The following is a 19,465-nucleotide window of genomic DNA, read 5'->3' on the forward strand; positions in this document are numbered from 1 at the left end:
AGTTAACAATACAGACACATCTTAGACTAAATTTGGTTTTATATAGTCTATTGAATTAAGCTACCATAACAATTTAGTGCTGAGAATTGCCTCCAGCATCTCTTCCCAAACCACAAGACTCTGTGAAAGAATTAAAACTGTTAAGGTCTCCCTTTCTCTCTCTCCCCTCCTTCTCCCTCCCTTACCTTCTTGCTGATCTTCCCTCACACGATTTTTGCCTTCTCCCAGCACAACCGCATTACCATTACTCACCCTTATACAACTTACATGACTGGAATGTTATTTTTCTGTGGGTGCTCTACACAGCAAGACAGTTTTATAGCCTATAAAGTATCAGCCAGAACATGAAATACACCTAACTACTGACACCTAGACAAGGTCTGCTCAAAACCAAATCGTATTTGATTCCAGATTTAAAGTGTAATCATGATTAATATGCGTGTGTGTGTGTGTGTATGTGAATAAAAAGATTAGTTTTGTGAGGATACGAGGCCTTATTCGATACCTCTCAGGTTCCTCCATCTCTACTAAAGAAATGTGAACACTTTGGGATAATACTGCCATATAAGCCACACTAACGACCTCCAGTTTTGCTTCACTAGCTTCACTGTCTCAGAAGATGTAGCTTCCATATCCATCCCATATCCTCTTGTACACCAAAAAAGGATAGATATGCAGGATGAATTACATTACTTGAGAAATGCTTCAGTTTTCCTCTTTTGTGTATTGATCCTAATTTCTGTGAAGGTGTTTGCTATTTTCAGGTAGTCAACAAATAGTTCATAGGAAAAATGCAGTCTGAAATTTGGTAATTTTTCATTTTGACTACTTGTTGTTCATAGGGTGCCTGGAAAGCTACCTGCAGTTTTTGTCCCTTGATTTAGATGGCAAGAGAATAAACAAGGCCATGCCTAGTAGGTACTTTTCGGCAAATAATTGCTTCTGATAAAATTCCTAATTTGCTGGGACTTACAAGTACTTTGGTGGCTATCTGGGTGGTTATGAAAATGTTTGACAAAAGTAGCTAGCTACAGGACGATAGCTGATTCAGGCTCCCATTCTTTCCCCTGAGAGTAAGGGCTACAGGACCCACGTGTGAGAGAGTTCAGAAAGGTTGTTTTTGTATAAAGCATTAGAAGCAACTGAAAAGAAAAAAAATAAAAATCAGTAACTGTATTGGTTGGAAATTGATTTATGCTTTTAAAATTAAACAAATGCTTTAGCATTAGCTACAGACTCACTACCATAGCAATATAAACTGTCAGTTGCTGGTCATGCATGACAGATCCACTCTGATATTTCTGCTTCACATTTAAGGCACATCCTCCAACTTTTAATTCAACTCTAATATGTGGTTGTGAAGGAATTATTTTTATTGAACAAAATTGATCCTTACATGAATTCAGAACCAAAGCTGAAGACTTTACAAATAAAAGTAATTAGAGCACAGTAATTAAACTGTTAGCAATAAAACTCTTAGCATACTATTGGCAAGACAGAATGTGACCTAATTACTATTTATTTTTGTGTACATCATCAGCAAAATTGTTACAACCTGCTACGTGTTACAACCTGTGTGTACACTCCCACGGGAGCGTGTATGGCTGATGTTGACAAAGCTGCACTTTGCCTTGCAGAATGATAAGAATTGTAAGAACCCAGCCTGAACCTGAGATGAAAAAAATCCCCTAACTCAATGGATAACCACAGATTGCTTTTGAACTGCAGTTCATAATTAGAACTAAGGCAAAAAAAACCCCAAACCAAACCAAACCAAAACCAAAACGGCCAAAATCAAGACCCTTCTTCTTGAAATCAACATCAGTGTGGGCCAAACAGAAGCTGTTGAATATGACCTAAACACCCTCAACTCAGTCCTGCTTCTTTTCACATTAAGGTATGTAAAGGCATTATACCAATGTAGTTGAGAAGCGGTTCTTAAATGAGGTCAGATCTCAGATTAAGCTAAATTTGTGGAAAACAACCTATGATCTGATTCATTTTACTAGTTGAAAGCTTGCCTCCTATCAGGACACATCCTGATTTTGTTTTATTTTGAATGAGGGGTATACTAGAGCATGGAATGATCCAATAAGGCAAGATGTAAGTTGTTGTTCCCTAGTATCATGCACAAGGCTATCAACAGAGTAGCCTGAAGTTTAATAGCCTTTAAAAAAACCTTTAACAAATGTGAGAGACAAGTAGGACCTCCAATTTGCTCTGTGTCAGCAACGCTTCTCTCTGATGTGCCTCTTTCTGCATTGCCTCCTCTCTTAAACTTCCCACCCTGGGACAGGCCGTTCTCCTGATTTCAGAGAGGGGAGTCAGAGGCTGGAAGTATCACTGTACACACTGCATGTCCAACAGCTAATGTGGCTTCCCCGCCTATTCATAGAGCTGGAAGGCACTTCTAGAAGGTATCTTGTTCAGCCTCCTACCCAACGGGCTAGACCCAGGGCTAGATCAGGTCAGCCATGGCTTTACCTAGCTGAGACTTGGAAAGCTCAGCAGATGGAGACTCTACAATCTCTCTGGAGGACATCTTCCATTTCTTCCATGATCTCAACTCTGGTGGTGCAGCTCTCTGTGGGACACAACACTTTAGTGAAATTATCAAAGTTTAAAATTATATAGAATCAAGAAAAAAATCCTTCCCTCTTCCCATCGCTATTCACAGTAGTAAACTTCATTGTTAGGGTTGTAAATTACCCCTCAACATGAAACCTAGGACGGGGAAGAGAAATGATGGCCCCATTTAAACTCAGAAAGGGTACTTACACTCTATGGTAAGAACACAAGAATAGAAGGGAAAACATGTCCCTTTTTATCATTTCATAATTTTACATTGCAAAGAAAAAATATGTATTTAAAAAAATTATAGGTAATACTATCTTCTTTCTTCTGCCTCCCTAATTTGCTTCATCCTTACTCAGCCTAACCAATTGGCCAGCATGTTTAGCACTGTTTTACGTGTGCCTTGTTCTTTGATATGTTCCCTTTGCTTTAAAAAAAGAAAGATAAGAAGAGAAAAAACCTAAACTAGGATCTGTGGCAGTGCTCTTGATAGGGCTTTTTACGAGAATGTCAAAGTTTAAAGCACCCAGCCATTTTAGAAAGCCAATGTATACAAAGACTGGTGTGGAGCAATAACTTTTGAAGCAAGACCAGCTGCTGATTGCTATTGTGATCATGGGTGGTCAAACTCCAAAGAAGAAATCTCTTTATCAAGAAGCTGCAAATTATATTACTGCAGAAGGGTTTGAAGCGGACTTTCAAGTAAAAGCTAGCATAGCAGTACTGGCTGTTTTTCTGTGGTTTGGTCTTTTAAGCATACATTTGTCTTTTCTGTCCCATCTTTCTCTTTTAGCACAAGTGCAAGCAACATTTTTGGTACATGGACCAATCTCAGATTTCACTTGCTAGTGAAAAAGATTAAGCTGATTTCAAAGGTGGGTTTGGAGGGATCAGCCATCAGATCCTCTCCAAATATTTGTATAAGCCCTAGCACGCTAAGAACTTAATATTAAGAAAAGTTTCAATTGTTACTATCATACAAAAGTAGTAAGAGCAACACAGAAGAGCAAGGGCCAAATACAGATTGACTGATTTGAACAGCAGTATAGGGAATTTGAAATTCAATATATAAAACTTCAAAATTATTATATCTTTCAATATATTTATCAAGGGGAAGATACTGAATTAAAACTTCTTTGTAATAACCTGGAAACCTGTGAAAATAGATAAATAAAGTCTTTCAAATGGCACCAGCCACATGAAGGATGAAAACCTGTCTCGATTTTCAGATGTGTTGTGAGTAGGGAGTTAGATCTCATTTATGAAATTGTTTCATGTGCCTGTTAGCCTGCCACAGGAAGGTGTGCATATTCACAGAAGCCCATAGAGACTGATGGGCCAAGATGCTATGCTGATACCTCAGAAATAGGGAATAGGAATACTGTGCTAACACAGCTCTCCAAACACTTTCTATAACTCATGGATCAGTGACCACTGTTTGGGCAAAACCCAGTGAGTTTGAAGTAGTGTTGTTCCACAGTGAGGTTACATACCCAGCAAATATTATCCTTCCTTCCTCTCTCCATTTTCCATTGTAAGAAAACACCTCCCTTTTTGCCCTTTTTTCTTCTTTGTGTAGTCCTTTTCCCTGGACTTTCCTTTCTGTTCTTATGTTCCTGCATCCCTGTTTATTTCCTTCCATTCTCTGCACCACCCCCCGCTGCTCCCCCCCCCTCAATGTTTCAGCCTCCTGACTTTCCTTCAGAAACATTCTCTTGCACATCATTTTTCCTCCTCTAGAGAACATCCTGTCTCGTACACAGGTGAGACTACAGATATTCAGTACTGAGGAACTGTTCATCATTAACCCAGAACATAAATTACTTGTATATGTATTGTTTTCCTAGAATTACTAACGAAAAGGTAGTCTTGGATGACAAAAACCAGAGAGTAAATAAAGGGAAAGGCAAATAGAATAACCAGAAGAGAAGAAAAGTGATCTCATGCTCTGGTGCCTTTCTCAATTATGAAGTACATTGTTACTGATGTCATTAAGGTCAAAGAGGGGAAAAAGAATGTATTAAGGTGCATATTTGTTGCAAATAAAAGTTAACAGAATTATGAAAATACTTTTCTTTTTTGGCCAAATGTATTAGTCTGTTTTCTATGCAATATATATTTTTCTGTGTGTGTGGAAGTAGAAGTGGTGTAGAATGAAAAAGATCAAGAAAACAGAGGAACCATGAAATGATTATTTAGATTGCAAATGAGTAGAAAAATACATAATCTGGGATCTTTAAACACTGAGTAACAACACAAAACCACTGACAAATCCAGTAACAGCAAGGCAACACCATTATTATTACCGTGGCTTTGTAATCTCTTCTTCAGAGATATCTTCAAGCAAAAAAACTTTTTATCAATTTATAAAATGGTGATATTCGTCCACTGTTTCAACGTCTTTTAATAATAGAGAAGGCAATTACAGAAAAGCTTAATCCTTATGGGTTTTGGTAAATTGTTGGAAGAGAATTGTATTAGTAATACCGCTTGAAATTAAACCATATAGATTCTCAGCATCTTCCACATGAAGATTCCCAGCTTTCCGTATGTGTTATCACCCCCCAAATCCCTTCTGTCTTTCTGGGGACTACACTGGCAGCCTCACCCTCACCATCCACAGAGCCCTTGCAGTCCCCTGACTTCTGCTTCTGGCCTCCAGGCTAAACCTCACACATAATTAAAGAGTTGGTTGGTTTAGAGGGTATTCTCTGCAACTGCAGAAGACCTGCTGCTGCCTATCTATCTAAGTCACAGAGCCCGAGTGGTTTTAAGCACAAGGAATTACCACCTGTCTCTAGACAATGAGTTTAAATAATTGGCAAGTATGGTCACTCCTTCCATGCTTTTCATGAAAACACAGATCCTGAATACCTGGCCTGAATGTGAATGAGAATTACAAGATTATGTTCATGTTGGTAGTTTTACTGGTTTCATATTAACAGTACAAAATGCATCCAGTACCTCCTCTTCTTTTTATATTTTTCCTCTGCTGAAGGAAAATAATTTTCTTAGTTAGCTCTCTTCAAAAGCTGGATGGGAACAGTAGGAATAGTGTCTGCTGGTGCTATCTGATAATCAGGATGGGGGACAATTGTTGTGGTATTTGTTGTACTGAAGATGACATGTGGCTACATTCTGTTTTGTGCCTTATAACCTATTGTCTGCAACCCCCCCGCCAAAAAAACCAACCCAAACCCTGACTGTGAATTGAAGGAACCTGCATATTTTGGAAGTGGACTGAATATTATCCTAACAGAGCCTGCAAGGACTAGGCTTTTTTTTTTAAGTCTCACTTCTTCAGAATGGGATCCCTCAAACTGGTGTTTGAGTGCAGGATTTCCTATAGATCTTCTGCAAAATGGCCATATGGGAAAGAAAATATTACTGAGCAAGAAGAAGAAATGTGGGTGACAAATTCCAGTTCTTAGATGTTTCTCAGAACAATTCTGCCAGAAGAAAATGAAGGAATTTTACTTTTTATATTTTGGAAGTACTTCCTAAAGCTGAGCCAACCAAAATTCCTCCATCTCTTCTAGAAGTAAGTAACCGTGATTCGAAAGGTACTGTGATTAAACTGTGATTTGGACAAACATGGCTTTTCAGTATTTTCTATTCTCATATACTTTCTAGAAACAGGACCTCGGTGAGGAAAGTAGTAGTTCATATAGATCTCTAGTTTTTTTACTGAGAATGTAAAAAAAAATGCAGCAATTAGTGCCAATTTTACTTGTATCTGTCTGCTTTCTCCCACAACAGACAACAGTTCATCATGTAATAAATGCATACAATGTGTTCATTTCATTTATGTCTCTGTCTGGGCTTTCCACCTAAATTTATACTGTTTATAGCAAACAACCAATCTTGAAAAAAAGACAAGAGTGAAAAAGTCAGCAGTTTGTATTGTGTTTTTTTTTAACATCTACACAAAAGAAAGAGAAATAGATTGAATCTCAGTTGACAACCAGATGTATAAAACACATGCATTTTCCAAGACCATCTGACTGAAGAGCTATTGCCTGCTTATCCAGAAGTAATGCTATTCTTTGCAGCTGGCAGCGTATGAATCTCACTTCTCACTAGCCTCAGAAAAAATCAGCTCTGTTTCTTACTCTCTCTCCCTGCCTCTTCTGTATTCAACAATATGGATATATTATTAAATGACATCTAAAGAAGACAAATATTTTAAAAGTTTGACAAAGTTATTAGCTGCTCTGATAGATTTTCTACCACTGCATGTGTTAAAGTAAAGACTGGATGTTATTACGAAAGTTACATACAATTACAGTTAGATACAAACAAGAATTAATTCAAAGAATTTTTACTATGCGAGAGAGTTACAAAATAATTATGGTCTCTCTTGGCTATATAATACTATTACAGGTCTTAAAAGATGCTGCAATGGCTGTATCTTACAAAATAAGTTTTGAATTTTAGGGGTCAGACTGATGACCAATTACAAATCTGCATGCAGTATTATCTGGAATTTACCAAGGGCTAAACTTTTACATCCAGATAGTTACCATGAATCAGCTGCCATGAAATAGCTGGGTGAATAGTTAGTAACTGCATTATCAATCTAATCATGTAGAGAGAATGATAACAGTTTTGTTGAAGGGATAATTGTGCATCATTATTAAGAACAAAATGCCAAATATGGAGAGCAAATGTGGATAGTTAAAAGTTGTTGGCATTTTAAATATTTTTCTTTTTTAAATATTATACATATTTTGCCACAAAGTAGGATGAACTTAATATGAGCTGGCTCTTAAGTTGTCCTTTTTGCAGTACCCAGTTTCTTGTACCTCTTGACCTACCTGGTCTTTCTAGGTCTGAATGTTTCAAAGACTTTGCATCAAGTTAATTTGATGCATTGTCAGTAGTCTTCACTTTGGTGGAGTTTTACCAGAACTGTTGTCTCTGATGGTAAAGTCTTCCAGGCATTCTGGCTATTTGCACAACTTCTTTTTTTTCTAACCCTACATGAACATGAATGCTACATACCATGAAGAGGAAAGAAAATCCAGACAACTGTCTGTCTTGCTCAGGTTGAATATGGACACAAAACCCCAGAAGTGTGGAAATTACATCTGTGGGGAGAAGCATCCTGTGCCCCTACAGGCTAACACTCAGCGTTCAGCACTGTCAAGAGATGTTTCAGCCTTCCCTACGGATTTTATTTTCACCTCTAAGAGACAAAGGAAAACAACCTGTATCTCAAATTCAACTTTGTATTCTAGCTCAAAATCATAGCATTGAATTCAGATACTCTTACCTGAAGAGATCACATACTCGATGAATTTTTGTTCCTGATTGCTACCATTAGAGAATTGCATTAAAGAGCTTACTGTTACTTCAGTGCCAAATTATGCCCCTGTCTTGCACAGGGAGTAAAGGAGCATGGATTTTTCTTCTTTGCTATGCACTTTGCATAGAAAGAAGAATAAATGGAGTTTCCTTTACCAAGGAAGTACAGGAGTTGTTCTCTCCCTGCATTCGAGACACAAACTACAGCAGCAAGAGGTGGGGTCTGCTTCTCTCTGTAGCTGGCTGCTTTCTGAGAGAGGGGAAACAATGCATCATTTTAAGAACCCTTTTCCTTTGTGGGATCTCTCACGGGAAGGCTGCAGCCCTGCACATACATGCAAAGCTCAACAAACTGTGGCAGTCTTGAGCTCTTAGACTGCCACACTTCATGTTCCCTTCCCCCAATCAAAAGAATTAACAATTGAAAAGCACCAAGAAGTTGTTAGCTAAGGCATAGCAAAATGAAAAAGCGTAATTAGCCCATACAGGCAGTATAATGAAAATGTGGGAACAAATCTCTGTTGCAGAAGGTAGATGAATGAAAGGCTGGTGTGCAGGACCAAGTCATCTGTGGGCAACTTAAAGTAATTTAGGTTGGTGTTTTGACCAACTCTGGCTGCAAGAGGCATTAAGGGCACCTATGTGTTAGTCTAATTGAGGCTGATTCAGCATTTCTTCTGCAAACATTTGCTGTATTTTAAAAGCCTGGTGGTTGCAGCCGTCAGTCTGGGTTAAAACCTTAGATGCAGGTATTGGCACAAGAGCTCATCCTCTGAACAAATGAGCCCCCCAATTACTGTGGGACTAGGAGGAGCATCTCTCTGACTTAGTACCAAGGAGGTGGATGTTGGCTAGGACCCCTCCTCAGAGCACAGCGCTCTAACCTCTGTCTGAATCCCTTCTTTAGGGTGGAGGAAATACAGCAGTAAAAGGCAAAAGTAGCACAGAGGCGGGGACTAATTTTTATATTTTCTACCCTTATCATTATGAACTCGCAAAAAATAATTCAAGTACATTACAGTCAAACTTGTGGGAAGTTCTGGGAAGAAGCTAAGTCTATTTGCTCAGATTAGACTTCCAAAGAGGAATCCAGTTTAGTAACAGTCACATACAATGGCTACGTGGAGGTAATGTGGATTTACACAGTGGCCACCAAACTGCTCATCTGGAAACAAACCCAACCCCAAAACATACACATAATGCTTCCTCCTAGGCAGACATCCCCAAATAACCTAAAATTGCCAGCAAAGTTCTTAAGATTATGACAAGAACTACAAAAGTAGGATTTATTATTTCATGGCAATTACTATTAATATAATTGCTACCATTGTCTTTTATTTGCTTCCTGGATTTTTATACTTTCAAGTTTGCTCCTCAGCCACAATGGCATGCATCTGCTTTTTTAATCTTAAAGTGGAGATTTTCGGGTCATCACTTCATTACAAGAGTGGAGGCCTCAAAAACCAACTCAATAGGACAAGTTACAAAGTGGAGTAATGAAGGGTAATAACAGAAGTGACTGAATTTGATAATGAATTTGGACATTTCAAAGCATGCAGACCAAGAGCACACACCCCCTCCCCCTATTTTGACCAGCATTGAACTTATTTTTCAATAATTTTGAGTTGGTAGAAAGTAGAAATGGAAAGCAATTAATTAAAAATATACTCAAACAAACCAAAGTTACTTTATGCTATAGCAACTCAGACATATCTCAATCCTGTTTATGCTGATTTGTTGTTTCTCTGTTCCTAACTGACACACTTCCTTTGTTTGCTAACTGTAATTCGCACTTCAGAACTTGAAGTAGTTTTTTGATCTGCAGTTAATACAACAATTTGGAAGCTACTGATAATTACATGGTAGAATTAACCCTTAAATGGCTATTTTGCATGGGATCTTTTTCTGCAGTTTATGTTTTTGGTAGCATGAAGCATGGTGGTGTGAACAAAGAAAAATGAGAATGAAGAGACATAAAGAATATACAGTTCTGAAGGAAAACAGGCAGTGAGAATGTTAGGAAACTTAGGAAGGTTTTAAAGAAAGAAGCTAAAAGGAAAACAGTGCATGAAAAGTGAAATTTAGACTCTGAAGTAAAATACAGATACTTACCTTTAATATACATAATGGTTTACATCTCATAAAAGAATGGTAAGTTTTTTTTCAGAATATGTCACATTTAAAAATAAGTTTTTAGAAAGGTGAGTTAATAATTTCAATATATAGATCATATAACTTTAAGCAGCTATGAGACTATGAAGACAATAGCTGTAATATGCAAATCAATGTACTGATCTATAATTAGGCTAAACATGATATTTTTCTATTTTATGAATTTGCTTTTGTTTCTGTTATTAAAGTATCAAAAAATTTTATTTTAAAAGAAACTATCAATTATTTGTTCAGGGGCTTAGACGGATGGTATAGACTGTATTTGAAATGGTTTCTGACTGAAAGATCAGTGAAAACAAAATAATAAACCAGCTACCTTTCAATGCAACATGTAACTCCTATATGTCTTTTAGTATAAATTTTGGTTAGTCAATAGAGGCAAAACATACTTCTTAGTATTTTTTAACGGAGATATCCACAACTGCTGACTTTATTGGCTAATAACTACTTTTTCTAAGCTTAGGTACAGTAAATAACCATAAAGTTGAAACAGGATGTTTATACTCAACATACTCTCACGCACATATATTGTATGGTAGTTGAACATATAAGTATTTATGGAAATATACATATTCCTACTTACCCAACGGACAGGAAAGGCTCCTTTGATTCAAGTCTGTCAAGTGAATAACAGAAGTTTTAAATATATATATATATATTTTACTTCAAAACATTTATGTGATGAATTTACAACAGCTACTCTCAGTGTCAAATTTACTTGGCGACCAATATACAATTTAACGTCAATAGAAGGTCCTGATCTATTATGCTAGGAGCTTAACATGGAAAAAATCCCATTTACCTAACTGAACTTTGGTTCAGAAATCAAATATTTACAAAGCAGCACAGGTAGGCTCTTTAGATTTCACAAATTCAGATGACTTGTGCAGGTATTTACATGGAAAGTCTAGAGTGACAAAGTAATATTTTGCCCTTTTTTTTGCATTTTTCATGTAAAATTTATTTTCTTTATGGCCATGATTTAGGGAAGATATAGATTTTTTTTTTTTTTTACATTAAACATAAAATTTAGTATGGGTGAAAGAACTTTCCTGATTTGAGGGCTTCCATGCCCATTTTGTTTGCTTTCCAACATCCTCTGTTCACATGACATGGTCACTTCTTCATCGTGAGAACTTCTGGCACATCTGCCACAATCAGCCTTGCGCTGGAGCTGGATGCCTCTGGTTTGGTAGACTCAGAACCATGCCCAGTTCTAAAACCGAGTGCTATTAAAAGTGCTGTTCTCCAACTCCCTGCTGTTGCTGCTGTCTCTGTGAGGAGCTGCACCACTTGCACACTAGCAGGAGCCACTTCTACTGGTAGTTTTCACCCAACCAGGATAGATTTAAAAATCTTTGTCTATGTTATTGTACTGTATTTCTGCTCCAGTTCCTGGAACTAGCTACCCTTAATTTTGTAGTGTGTCCTGGCTGCAGTGAGTTTACTAATATCAGCCGCTTGTTAGGACCATTAGCATGTGACTTTAGGGTCCTTTATAAACATATTTAAAGCAAATTTACAACTCAATTGTTTTGAGAAGTTACACGACATGTAAATGATGCAAAAGTTCTCTGTTGCGCTAATTTTCACTGAGAGTACCGTGTTAGGAAGAACAGCAAATAAAAACCCCAGGTACTTAGTGTCTGTATTGGGTCTGGCTGAGATGGAGTTAATAGTCCCCATAGCAGCCCTCATAGAACTGTGCTCTGCATTAGTAGCTAGAGAGGTGTTGATAACACACCAGTGTTTTGGCTACTGCTGAGCAGCACTGGCACAGCATCAAGGCTGTCTCCCCAACATTTTTGCCCCCTCCCTCAATGGCAGGCTGGGGCTGGGCAAGATCTTGGGAGGGGACATAACCAGGACAGCTGACCTAAACTAACCAAACAGATATTCCATACCATATGACGTCAGCCCAGATATAAAAGCTAAGTAAAGGGAGGCGGAAGGGAAGGCATTTTTTTGTCTTCCCGAGCAACCACCACGCGTACTGAAGCCCTGCTTCCCAGGAAGTGGCCAGACATCGCCTGCTGATGGGAAGTAGAGAATAATATCATTTGTTTTTCTTTGCTTTCGCGCGCGACCTTTGCTTTCATTTTATTAAACTGTCCTTATCTTGACCCACGAGCCTTTTGTTATATTTTCTCCCCCCTGTCCAGCTAAGAAGGGGGAGTGATAGAGCGGCTTTGGTGGGCACCTGGCACCCAGCCAGGGTCAACCCACCACAGTCCTTTTTTGGCGCCCAACGTGGGGCAAGACAACGGCAGTTTTGCATTAAGCGTGCCTTAGCTAGTTATTAAGTGGCAAGCTCCTGTGCAGGTCACGGAGCTTGTTGGCTGCTTGCTTATCTCTATCTTGCTGAGTTTGGGAACATGGTAATGCAAATAATGGCTGTGTGCTTTGCCTTGGCACTGATGGTTTTTTTGTGCTGCGGGAGCTATCTTGTGGGGAGAATGAAGGAACTCGGGAACATGCTAATACAAATAATATCTATGTGCTTTGTCCTGGCACTGATGGCTTTGCTGTATTGTGGAAGCTATCTTGTGGAGGAGATGAGGGAACACATCTCCCTCTCCCTACCAGGCATTGATGTGAATGGTTTTATTATGCAGGCTCCTGAGGTCCTTGTTCACCCTTATGTGAGTTGTTCAATACTAATAATTAATACTGGTGGTGTATTATGGGTATTGTGGAATCTGGTCTTATCCTGGTATAAGAGAAGACAAGTTTCGGGTGAGGCAATACTGAAATGTGCCCTCAAGCGACCGGTCCCTGGGTGGCAGGGTATATGGAAGGATTTGGGCAGATTCCTAGGACGGTTATCACCTCCCATAATCTGGGACTTTACACCTGAACAGGCAAGTAACCCTGGCAAACTGGCGCGCCACCTGATAGAAGGGTGCCTTGCCTATCCCAATGAAAACCAGCAGCTTCTCGCACTGTACTGGGGCTTGGCCTATGCCTACCGAGCCATAGTTCAACACTCTCAGAGGACCATGGTTGAGGCAGGGACCCACACTGCATCTGAGGACACCATGCTTGAGATAGGGACCCAAACAACAACAACCACCACAGTAATTGCCCCAGTAGTGAAAAGGAAACAATGGATAAGGAGATCAACAGGTCCATACCATCGATTAGTAAGGGAAGAAGAAGAAGAGGAAAGCCTTAATTTAGAACCTGGTCCTTCAATAAAGAAATTGGAGGAAGGAGTGAAGGAACTTAAACAGGAAGCGGAAACTACCCGGTCCCTGACATCCTCAGAACTTCGGGACTTGCGGAAAGACTACAGCCGCCAGCCAGGTGAGCGGATCCCTGCTTGGCTGCTCCGATGCTGGGATAATGGGGCCGACAGTCAGCTACTGGAAGGCAAGGAAGCCCAACAGCTGGGATCCCTCGCTAGAAACCGGGGAATTGAAAGAGGAATTGGAAAAGAAGGAGCAATTTGCAGTCTCTGGAGCCGGCTCCTCTCAAGTGTGAGGGCAAGATATCCATTCAAGGAAGATCTTGTGAATTCCTCAGAAAAGTGGACTACCGCAGATGAAGGCATCCAGTACCTGAGAGAGTTAGCAGTGGTGGAAGTCATCTACAGTGATCTAGATGATGAGGAAGTCTCAAAAGATCCAGAGGATGTCCTGTGCACACGGGCCATGTGGAGAAAGGTGATTCAAGGTGCCCCAGCGTCGTATTCTAACAGCTTGGCAGCAATGTATTGCCCAGATATGGAAACACCAACTGTGGAGAAAGTGTCATCTTGGCTCCAAAACTTTGAAGAAAATCTCTGTGTCTCCTCATCCCTACAGGACAGTGCTTTGGCTGTTAGGGATGCTCCAAGAAATCAGTCCTCTCCTGCTCCGGTCAGAGGGAAAGGGAGCCCAGGGCGTATGCCACGTGGTATGCTCTGGTTCTTCCTGCATGACCAAGGGGAGGACATGAGGAAGTGGGATGGTGAACCCACCTTTAAGTTGGAAGCCCGCGTACGTGAACTGAGAGGGAAGACAGCTGTTAAGAAGGGGTCACCCAAGAAGAAGGCTGTCAGTGTTGTTGCTGTAGAGGCCCAAGAAAGCAATCAGCAATCCTCCAGGCATAAAAGAACTGAAACCACCTCCCTTGATTCTGGTGAGGGGACTTCTGGTCTGGCACCGCAAGGGTCAGGCAGTGAATACTCTGATGAGGAACAGCAATAGAGGGTCCCTGCCTTCGGCCAGGAGGAGGAAAGGGATGACCGGATATACTGGACTGTGTGGATTCGATGGCCTGGCACATCAGACCCACAGAAGTATAAGGCTTTGGTAGACACTGGTGCACAGTGTACGCTGGTGCCATCAGGGTACAGGGGCGCAGAACCCATCTGGATCTCTGGAGTGACAGGGGGATGCCAAGAATTGACTGTATTGGAGGCTGAAGTGAGCTTGACAGGGGACAAGTGGGAAAAGCACCCCATTGTGACCGGCCCAGAGGCCCCTTGTATCCTTGGCATAGACTACCTCAAGAGAGGGTACTTCAAGGACCCAAAGGGGTACCGATGGGCTTTTGGTGTAGCCACTGTAAACACAGAGAAGATCAAACAGCTATCTACCCTGCCTGGCCTCTCGGAAGATCCCTTCATTGTGGGATTGCTGCGAGTTGAAGAACAGCAGGTGCCAATCGCTACCAGGACGGTGCACCGCCGGCAATATCGGACAAACCGAGACTCCCTGGCTCCCATCCATGAGCTGATTCATCAACTAGAGAGCCAAGGAGTCATCAGCAAGACTCATTCACCTTTTAATAGTCCTATATGGCCAGTGCAAAAGTCTGATGGAGGGTGGAGGTTAACAGTAGATTATCGCGGCCTGAATGAAGTGACACCGCCACTGAGTGCTGCTGTACCAGACATGTTAGAGCTCCAATATGAACTGGCATCAAAGGCAGCCACGTGGTATGCTACAATTGATATTGCCAATGCATTTTTCTCCATTCCTTTGGCAGCAGAGTGCAGGCCACAGTTTGCTTTCACGTGGAGAGGTGTCCAATACACCTGGAATCGACTGCCCCAGGGGTGGAAGCACAGCCCTACCATTTGTCACGGACTAATCCAAACGGCACTGGAACAAGGCGATGCCCCTGAACATTTACAATACATAGATGACATCATCGTGTGGGGCAACGAGGCAGAAGAAGTGTTTGAGAAGGGAAAAAGAATAATTCAGATTCTTCTGAAAGCTGGTTTCGCCATAAAGAAAAGCAAGGTCAAGGGACCTGCACAGGAGATTCAGTTCTTGGGAATAAAATGGCAGGATGGACGCCGTCATGTCCCTATGGATGTGGTCAACAAGATAGCAACTATGTCTCCACCAGCTAACAAGAAGGAAACACAAGCTTTCCTAGGCCTTGTGGGGTTCTGGAGAATGCATATTCCAGGTTATAGTCAGCTTGTGAGCCCTCTCTATCGAGTAACGCGGAAAAAGAACTATTTTGAATGGGGCCCTGAACAACAACAAGCCTTTGAGCATATCAGACAGGAAATAGCTCGTGCAGTAGCTCTTGGGCCTGTCCGGACAGGACCAGATGTACAAAATGTACTCTACACTGCAGCTGGGGAGCATGGTCTCAACTGGAGCCTCTGGCAGAAAACTCCAGGAGAAACCCGAGGTCGACCATTAGGGTTTTGGAGCCGGGGGTACCGAGGATCAGAAGCCCACTACACCCCGACTGAAAAAGAAATACTAGCAGCATACGAGGGGGTTCGAGCCGCTTCCGAAGTTGTTGGTACAGAAGCGTATCTCCTCTTGGCACCACGATTGCCTGTGCTACACTGGATGTTCAAAGGAAACATCCCCTCTGCACATCATGCAACCAGCGCTACATGGAGTAAGTGGATAGCATTGATTACGCAACGGGCTCGACTGGGAAAATCTAACCGCCCAGGAATTCTGGAAGAGATCATGGACTGGCCAGAAGGCAGAGATTTTGGAGCAACGCCTGAGGAGGTACCTCGTGCCCAAGAGGCACCACCATATAATGAGTTATCAGAAAACGAAAGGCGTTATGCTTTGTTTACTGATGGATCCTGTCGTGTGGTAGGGAACCATCGAAAGTGGAAAGCTGCTGTGTGGAGTCCCACACGACAAGTCGTTGAGGCCACTGAAGGAGAAGGCGAGTCAAGTCAGTTTGCAGAAGTGAAAGCCATTCAACTAGCCCTAGACATTGCTGAACGAGAAAAGTGGCCAGTACTCTACCTCTATACCGACTCTTGGATGGTGGCTAATGCCCTATGGGGGTGGCTACAGCAATGGAAGAAGACCAATTGGCAACGCAGGGGTAAACCCATCTGGGCAGCAGCATTGTGGCAGGACATTGCTGCCCGTGTAGAACACATGACTTTAAAGGTACGTCATGTAGATGCTCACATGCCCAAAAGCCGTGCCACTGAAGAACATCGAAATAATGAACAGGTAGACAAGGCTGCCAAAATAGAAGTAGCTCAGGTGGACCTGGACTGGGAGCGTAAGGGTGAGCTATTTGTAGCTCGATGGGCCCATGAGACATCGGGACATCTAGGGAGAGATGCAACATATAGGTGGGCTCGTGATCGAGGGGTGGACCTGACCATGGAAGCCATCACACAGGTCACTCATGAATGTGAAACATGTGCTGCAATCAAACGAGCCACCAGAGTAAAGTCTCCCTGGAACAGAGGGCGCTGGCTGGGTTTTCGATATGGCGAGGCCTGGCAAATTGACTACATTGGACCACTGCCACGAACACGCCAAGGCAAGCGCTACATACTCACGATGGTGGAAGCAACTACTGGTTGGCTAGAAACGTACCCTGTAAACCATGCCACTGCCCGAAACACCATCTTAGGCCTCGAAAGGCAAATTTTATGGCGACATGGCACCCCAGAAAGAATTGAATCAGACAATGGGACTCATTTCCGAAATAACCTCATAAGCTCCTGGGCAAAGAAACATGGCATTGAGTGGGTGTACCACATACCCTATCACCCGCAAGCATCTGGAAAAATTGAGAGATATAATGGACTGTTGAAGACTATGTTGAGAGCGCTAGGCAATGGGACATGGAAGCATTGGGATACAAATTTAGCAGAAGCCACTTGGCTAGTTAACACCAGAGGATCTGCTAACTGTCCTGGTCCTGCCCAAACAAAACCCCTACATACTGTGGGAGGAGATAAGGTCCCTGTAGTGCACATGGGGAAGTGGCTGGGGAAGGCAGTGTGGATTTCTCCCATGGGAAAAGGCAAACCCATTCGTGGGATTGTCTTTGCTCAGGGACCTGGGTGTACTTGGTGGGTAATGCGGAAGGATGGGGAGACCCAATGTGTGCCTCAAGGACATTTAACCTTGAGGGAAAAATAATCTGTGATGTGAGTTGTATGTTGTAGGACGTAATGTAGCAGGAATGACCTGAACTGCAAAGGAGTGAACTTCGCAAGGAACCAGACAAGTGCATCGGTGACCCAAACCAAGCCGGTGTTGGTGCCCAACGATCGAACATACTGCTTCTCCTGCCCTGACCACTCATCTTGATGGATGGGGCCCAAGTCATAACCTGTGTGTGAACATCTGGAGGAGTGGAAGATCTATCTCTTAAAGGACAGGGGATAGTAATTAATAAGAATGTATAAATCTGTATGTTGGGTATAAAAGTGGTTTAAGTATGTAGTTACAGTTGTAAGTGTTGGTAAGAAGGGATTTCAGTAATGAGAATTAAATACAATGGCATGGTTAGAAGACATCTGTATTAAATTATGTGGGACCTGAGTATGACGCAAATGGTATGGAATAAGGGGTGGAGATTGTATTGGGTCTGGCTGAGATGGAGTTAATAGTCCCCATAGCAGCCCTCATAGAACTGTGCTCTGCATTAGTAGCTAGAGAGGTGTTGATAACACACCAGTGTTTTGGCTACTGCTGAGCAGCACTGGCACAGCATCAAGGCTGTCTCCCCAACATTTTTGCCCCCTCCCTCAATGGCAGGCTGGGGCTGGGCAAGATCTTGGGAGGGGACATAACCAGGACAGCTGACCTAAACTAACCAAACAGATATTCCATACCATATGACGTCAGCCCAGATATAAAAGCTAAGTAAAGGGAGGCGGAAGGGAAGGCATTTTTTTGTCTTCCCGAGCAACCACCACGCGTACTGAAGCCCTGCTTCCCAGGAAGTGGCCAGACATCGCCTGCTGATGGGAAGTAGAGAATAATATCATTTGTTTTTCTTTGCTTTCGCGCGCGACCTTTGCTTTCATTTTATTAAACTGTCCTTATCTTGACCCACGAGCCTTTTGTTATATTTTCTCCCCCCTGTCCAGCTGAGAAGGGGGAGTGATAGAGCGGCTTTGGTGGGCACCTGGCACCCAGCCAGGGTCAACCCACCACAGTCTCTCTTCATAGTTTTTAAAAAAAGTGTTTCTAACAAAGCAAAGTCTCTCATATCTAGAACTGAACATTTCATTTGTGATGACCCCCACAATCTGAAGCCCACACCAAAATACCTGAAATAGAACTGTAAACAGGACTAATTGTAAACAAAAGTTCTGTAAATAATTTGTCAATGTTTTAAAAATGAACCTTTCCTGCAAGTCTTCTTTGTAGAAAAACCAACAAGTACATTTGCAGTTACTATTCATTTAGCAAAAGTTTTGTCCAAAAAACTCACAAATCAATAGACCAGTTTAGTTATTGCCATCTATCCAGAAGGGTATTTACAAAAGGTGAACTTGTTGCTGTGCTTTTGAAAGGATTATATGATTTTGTCTTTAATTGAAAAATACTGCATATCACCTTTTTGCAAAACATTTACTACTTCTTTTCCACTAATGGAAATAACTTAGGAGCCTGCCTTCATTGACAATGTCTTCTTCCAATGTACTTTAAACCTGATTTCCTGGGGTTAGATTTCCAGCAGTGGTAAGGACAACTTGTATAAGGCTTGAGGAAAGACCAAAATGTATCCAAAACATAATAACTTTTCTGTTGTCCTCATGGCAATACCTCACCGTTCTATTTCTTTCTGGGGTTGTGATCGACACGGAAGTAAAAGAATAGAAGAAGGGATGACTGATAGCCTTGCATAGACCTGGAAGCACAGTGAAAGCCCACAGCTGGGTGTCCCCGTGCTCCGGGGGATGCTTCTCCCGGGCAGTACCAGTGCTGCCACGAATACTTTCCTTCCCAGACTGCCATACTTCACACCAAAACCCTCATAGCACCAAGAAAATCCTTAGCTTGGCATCCTCTGTGCTTAGGCAGTACTGCCAGAGAGCAATGAAGTGACAGGGCCCTTCGTGCGTGGGGTTGCATTCTTCTCCTGCAGGCTCTGGGTAGCCACCCTGCCAGCTTCATGGACCAGCTTTTCCTGCCGCGGATCACACCATTACAGGAAAACATCTGCACCATCT

At 41.8% G+C, this 19,465-nt stretch overlaps 1 protein-coding gene across 10 annotated transcripts in view; it reads right to left on the bottom strand.

The window, feature by feature from the left end:
• RALYL (RALY RNA binding protein like) overlaps nucleotides 1-19,465 on the bottom strand; it is a 411,995-nt gene that overhangs the window by 48,792 nt on the left and 343,738 nt on the right. For 7 of the 10 annotated variants that reach the window (XM_030011204.1, XM_030011211.1, XM_030011210.1 and 4 more), the window contains one exon: nucleotides 10,637-10,669. The exons of the other annotated variants lie outside the window; for them this stretch is intronic. In XM_030011204.1, coding sequence (XP_029867064.1) covers nucleotides 10,637-10,669 — 33 coding nt within the window. The remainder of the gene's footprint in view (nucleotides 1-10,636; nucleotides 10,670-19,465) is intronic. 10 annotated transcript variants of the gene reach the window in all.

This window comes from Aquila chrysaetos, chromosome 4 (genome assembly GCF_900496995.4).
Source record: "Aquila chrysaetos chrysaetos chromosome 4, bAquChr1.4, whole genome shotgun sequence".
Taxonomy (NCBI): Eukaryota; Metazoa; Chordata; class Aves; order Accipitriformes; family Accipitridae; genus Aquila; species Aquila chrysaetos.